The sequence below is a fragment of the Procambarus clarkii genome, chromosome 23, assembly GCF_040958095.1.
Source record: "Procambarus clarkii isolate CNS0578487 chromosome 23, FALCON_Pclarkii_2.0, whole genome shotgun sequence".
Taxonomy (NCBI): Eukaryota; Metazoa; Arthropoda; class Malacostraca; order Decapoda; family Cambaridae; genus Procambarus; species Procambarus clarkii.
The window spans coordinates 18253304-18259958 of NC_091172.1; the positions used below are offsets into that span (position 1 = coordinate 18253304).

Below are 6655 nucleotides of genomic sequence, written 5' to 3' on the forward strand. Positions count from 1 at the left end.
TGGCTTATTAGGCAAATTGGGCCTTGCATTGTAGGCTGAGAAGTGCGTTCTGGCTACTAGGTACGACATATATATATATATATATATATATATATATATATATATATATATATATATATATATATATATATATATATATTAAATATATATATATATATATATATATATATATATATATATATATATATATATATATATATATATATATATATATATATATAGCCCTGATTGTATGGGTGGAAAATACAAACTACGTGATTCAATAGTCTGAAAAAACAGGAATGTAGCACAGTAGCAATGATCCACCATAAACCTCTATAGGACTTTCGTTGAGCTCCGGAACCAATGCTTATGGGATAGAATGGGGAATCAGGCACAGGAGCCAGATTCACGAAGCAATTACACAAACACTTACGAACCTGTACATCTGTTAACAATGTTTGGCGGCTTTGTTTACAATTATTAAACAGCTAATGAGCTCCGAAGCACCAGAAGGCTGTTTTAAACAATAACAACAGCTGACTGGGAAGTTTTCATGCTTGTAAACTGTTTAATAAATGTAACCAAACCCGTCAAAGATTGAGGAAAGATGTACACGTTCGTAAGTACTTGCGTAACTGCTTCGTGAATCAGGCATCAGGAATCGCCTGATAGTGTGGGTGGGGGGCGGTGGGGTGTGTGTGTGTTTAGGAGTCAGCCAATAAGGAGATGGGAGTGTCTGGTTTGGTGCCCACCCCGGCAGATCAGTTAGGTCAATGGCAAGCTCCTTGTATAGTTATTACTCACCAGGGGTTAGGGCAGGTGCTGCATGTAGAGGAAATGGTCGAGACTATGCAGTGGGATTGGCCATAAGAGGAACCATCGTGAGAGCTCTGGCAGTTTAGTTTATGGCAACCCATCCTCCTATTTAGATAGCATATTTTGCCTCTATCTGGACCATCCTCTATACAGAGACGTAATTGCCAATTAGTAGAACTTTGGTACTATTCAATTTATAGTCTGGGGAAAAAATAAAGCTAAAAACCAAACTTCAATATTCCTAGGCCTAGTATAGCACATATATGTACTATATTAGGCCTCAGATAGCGTGTATTTGGCCTAGGAAAGATGGGTTAGGTTAAGTTTTCTTTGCAAGGTCAATACAAAACCTTTTCCACTTTGTCCAAATTCAATGGTACCGATTTTGACTTTCTAACTGCCTTTTACGTCAATATATGTACGATGGTTCTCGTCGTTATTTTAAGTACTTCCTAAACAGGAGGGCAGGTTGTTTGTGGGGCAGGTGTGGCTGACTTCCTCTTGATACCAGTGGCTGGCTTCCTCTTGATACCGGTGGCTGGCTTCCTCTTGATACCAGTGGCTGGCTTCCTCTTGATACCGGTGGCTGACTTCCTCTTGATACCAGTGGCTGGCTTCCTCTTGATACCGGTGGCTGGCTTCCTCTTAATACCGGTGGTTGGCTTCCTCTTGATACCAGTGGCTGGCTTCCTCTTGATACCGGTGGCTGGCTTCCTCTTGATACCGGTGGTTGGCTTCCTCTTGATACCGGTGGCTGGCTTCCTCTTGATACCGGTGGCTGGCTTCCTCTTAATACCGGTGGTTGGCTTCCTCTTGATACCAGTGGCTGGCTTCCTCTTGATACCGGTGGCTGGCTTCCTCTTGATACCGGTGGTTGGCTTCCTCTTGATACCGGTGGCTGGCTTCCTCTTGATACCAGTGGCTGGCTTCCTCTTGATACCGGTGGCTGGCTTCCTCTTGATACCAGTGGCTGACTTCCTCTTGATACCGGTGGTTGGCTTCCTCTTGATACCTGTGGCTGGCTTCCTCTTGATACCGGTGGCTGGCTTCCTCTTGATACCGGTGGCTGGCTTCCTCTTGATACCAGTGGCTGGCTTCCTCTTGATACCGGTGGCTGGCTTCCTCTTGATACCAGTGGCTGGCTTCCTCTTGATACCGGTGGCTGGCTTCCTCTTGATACCAGTGGTTGGCTTCCTCTTCATACCAGTGGTTGGCTTCATCTTGATACCAGTGGCTGGCTTCCTCTTGATACCAGTGGCTGGCTTCCTCTTGATGCCAGTGGTTGGCTTCCTCTTGATACTAGTGGTTGGCTTCCTCTTGATACCAGTGGCTGGCTTCCTCTTGATACCAGTGGCTGGCTTCCTCTTGATACCAGTGGCTGGCTTTCTCTTGATACCGGTGGTTGGCTTCCTCTTGATACCAGTGGTTGGCTTCCTCTTGATACCAGTGGCTGGCTTCCTCTTGATACCAGTGGCTGGCTTCCTCTTGATACCAGTGGCTGGCTTTCTCTTGATACCGGTGGCTGGCTTCCTCTTGATACCACTTGCTTGGTTGTGGTTTATGTAGAGAGAAAATAAGAACAAACGGCATGTAGAGAAAAGAGAAAGGATGAAGTACAGAGAGGAGTTGAAAAGTGGGAGGAGAAAGGTGCTAAGAATTAAGATAAGGGAAAGAGAGAGAAAGTTAAGAAAGAACCGTAGAACGGAGCTAGGAAATTAGAGTTAGTAGGAGGAAAACCGGAAGGAGTAAAGACATGTGGGAAAGAGAGAGAGGAGATAGAGTAGAGAAGAGATGCCAGTGATAAAGAAAACGGCCATATCCATCTTATAAAAATAAATATTAAATGGAATCTCTTTCCCGGTTATCTCTTAGTGATGAGGACATTAGTGATAAGATATCTCATAGTGATTAACGCATCAAACATTGAAGTAAAGCATATTAACTTCAAGGACTTGTTCTTTAGCAAGAGACCGTCAGATGAGGCCCTTCAGTCTACCTCACACCGCGTGGCTTTAGTTTATGGTAAAAATAAGTTTGCCTTAGCTTTTATGTTAATGTTTATGGCTTTACAATAAATCCAAGATCTCAAGGTATCAGATTTAAGGGCAATTATTCACAAATTAATGATTGACATTTGTGTATATTTGGTATGATGATTTAGCAATATAAATAAATATATATATATATATATATATATATATATATATATATATATATATATATATATATATATATATATATATATATATATATATATATACCATTCTTTACTGATACATATCAACTGGGACTGAGAGGGGGGTACCACAGGGGGTGAGAGAGATGTACCATAAGGAGTGAGAGGTACCACAGAGAGTGAGAGGGGTACCACAGGGAGTGAGAGGGGTACCACAGGGAGTGAGAGAGGGTACCACAGGGAGTGAGAGAGGGTACCACAGGAAGAGAGAGATGGGAGTATGGGAGGCAGCTTGCGTGTTGAGACTGGGTGTTGCGGTTACCCGCTCTAATGGGTAATGGGGGACGAGCGGGCAATAAAGGGTGTTGGGGATGAGTCAAGGAACCGGAACGGGATTAGGGATGAGGAGGACGGCCTTCGGGATGAGGATTGGACCGAGATGGGGGTCGGGTAGCCGGGTGGGAATGGACCGGAGAATTGGTATGGGACTAGGCCGAAATAGCATTCAGGAGATCCAAAGCGTGTTTAGAAGGCCTGGAAATGCTTTCGGGGAAGTCAGAAACAAATGAAGAGTGTCCAAGAGGCACCGAGGAAAGCGAGATGATTTAAGTAGTTTCAAAACGCGACGCGAGATCTGACATGTGTTTTACGGAGTCTAAAACTGTGAGCTGCATTCGCAGCTTTGTTTTGGTGTGTTTGACATATGTTTTTTGTGTGTGTTTTGTGACACGTTCCGTGTGGATGTGAGAGACGTGTTTGGCTGACCTCATAAACACTGACCAGATGTTAACCCAGCCATCGACCGCCTTTGTTTATGAGAAATGAAAATGAGAAATATTTCTCATTCTCATTATGAGAATAAGAAATACTTGACACACATGATGCACACCTGTCCTCGGTCCGGTACTGGTCTCATGGTCCTTAGTACTGTCCTCGTGGTCCCTAGTACTGTCCTCGTGGTCCCTACTACTGTCCTCGTGGTCCCTAGTACTGTCCTCGTGGTCCCTACTACTGTCCTCGTGGTCCCTAGTACTGTCCTCGTGATCCTTACTACTGTCCTCGTGGTCCCTACTACTGTCCTCGTGGTCCCTAGTACTGTCCTCGTGGTCCCTAGTACTGTCCTCAGATCGGCTAGTTACTCTGAAGGGACAGAACATGCCGTAACGCACCTTTCTCGGTGATGTACGAACCGCAAGTGAGGTCACCCAGCCAATCACAGTGCCGGACCTGGTGACGTGAGGCCTACCTTGCCACCCCCTATTGGTCCCCACAGTTGATTGATTGATTGTTTGGCGTCAGAGGTGGCTAGTTTATTGTGCACCCCATACTCATTCCTTGAGCGATAGGGCAAAAAGAGGATTACAGAGGGCACAAAAGGTCTTTATCCAGCTTTATCAGACCTCAGCGGAGATTATTACATTAACAATTACATCTGTCCTTCACACCCTTATAATTATAATGTCAGCTAGTTACAGAGAATGTTCCATTTCAAAAGCTATTTACAGTTAATCATTATACGTTAACAGTAGATCGTTTCGGTAATAGACCGTTCAACACGCTTCCGCTACACATATGGGGCATAACTGGCCGACCACTCACAGTGTTCCAAAGAGAACTTGATAAGCATCTCCAAATAATACCTGATCAACCAGGCTGTGATTCATACGTCAGGCTGCGAGCAGCTGCATCCAACAGCCTGGTTGACCAGTCCAGCAACGAGGAGGCCTGGTCGAGGACCGAGCCGTGGGAACGCTAAGCCCCGAAGCCATCTCAAGGTAGGTTATCTTGAGATGATTTCGGGGCTTTAGTGTTCCCGCGGCCCGGTCCTCAACCAGGCCTCCACCCCCAGGAAGCAGCCCGTGACAGCTGACTAACACCCAAGTACCTATTTTACTGCTAGGTAACAGGGGCATAGGGTGAAAGAAACTTTGCCCATTGTTTCTCGCCGGCGCCTGGGATCGAACCCAGGACCACAGGATCACAAGGCCAGCGTGCTGTCCGCTCGGCCGACCGGCTCCAGGTAAGGTACATAATTGTATGAGCTATGGAGATATTACAGTCATAGAGGAGCTGCTGTTTGCTATGACTAGTCTTCACATAACACTACTTGCTTCTTCATCTCATATGTCGTTTATCTACTTGAAGAGAAATATGGATACAGTGCAAGGATTTCAGATATTGTATCCTGAGTAATAAGATGGTTTGCCATTTCATATAACGTAAGTTTAGGTTTATCTCTAAATGGCTCAGTTTTATTGCAGTCTAGGATATAATGCTCTAGTGTGTGTCCCTGTATTTGTCCACACACTTTGCATTTACTTAATCTAGATCCCTATACAAGCAGAACTGCCAGAGATACTTGTAGCCAAGTCTTATTAGAGCTGTGACAACGCCTGTTAGTCTGTTCATTATGTTACTTGCCCCATACACATATTTTGTTTGACACATTTCATTGTGACGAACAATGGACTTGGCAATTTCAGTTTGCACTGTTCTGGTTTCTTCCAATTCATCCAAGAGTTCTCGTCTAATAACACTTTTAAGGCACCTATTTGACAACTCAAGATTCCCTTCAACATTGTCTTTGTGGGGTTTATATTTTATGACTCCCAAAAATAAAGATCTCACTACTAACATAACATCAAACTTAGCTATCTACCTACAGTGATCTTAGTCACTATCCAGTGGCCACTAGGAACCTGCTGCTTTCTTCATGGACGTGCATGTAGGTATCTCACTGTTCCCTTGGTGGCCCAGTTTCAGGGTGTTCCAGCAGGAATGGTGCGGCTTCCATTTACCTGTAGGATGAAAATTATCACTTTACCACTTGGTCAAATACAAATAATGCAGATAGCACAGATATGGGTATAAATTATTTTAGCCCTATAATTTTTCTCTGGTATCTTGACACGTATGAAATATATTATAAACAATGAGAAGATTGGTTATTTAATTCATTATTGCTATGAATTTATATATTGCAAATGTATACTTTAATTTATCATTAAACAATTGCAATATATCAAATATTTATTTGTTAAATATTGGTTAACCTCGTTAGTCAATTTATAATAAAGTAACAAGTAAATTACTTACTAACGTGGGCTCGTAAACCCGAGGTATAACCGCACCTGCCTTAATGGGGTTAGTAGCACAAACATATTAAATCTAAATTTCTCATAACACCACCTACCTCCTTTATTTTATTAATATGCAGGTATGGAGCTTGCAGTCTTATTTTGCTAAGATTTAACCCTCTTGTTAGGCCAGAGTGTGTAGTGTTGTTTACTACCGTTGTTGAAGTGGGGTTGTAATGGCCTCTGGAAGCTCCATCAGCTGTTGGCTTCAGCTGTAGTCGAGTAGCACTATTTCTCCTCACAGTTTCATTACATTTCACGCTCCTAACGTTTATAAACAGTGTGAACACTTTGTTTTATGTGTAGTTTTCACCACTATATAAAGGTCAATAGATGTAAAACAGCAGCAATTACGCAGCTTGTATATCTGAGGAGTGTCTTCATGTAGTGGAGGAGTTCTGTTTACTGTAGCGACAGCGTCCGGACACTCATGCGATCCACTCCCCAGGGCAGGTTATAGTTACCATACCTGTTTTAAGGATTAATTTATATTATAGTTAATCAAACGTATTTGGTTAAACAATTATTTATTGAGTATATGTAT

General features: G+C 43.1%; 1 protein-coding gene across 1 annotated transcript; it reads right to left on the minus strand.

Moving 5' to 3' along the window:
• Positions 1–1250: 1250 nt before the first annotated feature.
• LOC123753754 (uncharacterized) lies at positions 1251–4131 on the minus strand. The gene is made up of 2 exons (XM_045735711.2): positions 3864–4131; positions 1251–2344 (listed from the first exon to the last, which is right to left on the minus strand). Exons 1-2 carry the CDS (start codon positions 4129–4131, stop codon positions 1251–1253), a joined length of 1362 nt encoding a protein of 453 aa, XP_045591667.2.
• Between the last annotated feature and the right edge of the window lie 2524 nt (positions 4132–6655).

Coding starts and splice junctions, on each gene's coding strand:
- LOC123753754 (XM_045735711.2), bottom strand. CDS start 4,131: ATGTTCTGTCCCTTCAGAGTAACTAGCCGATCTGAGGACAGTACTAGG. Junction 2,345..3,863: donor CAGTACCGGACCGAGGACAG/GTGTGCATCATG, acceptor ACCACAACCAAG/CAAGTGGTATCAAGAGGAAG.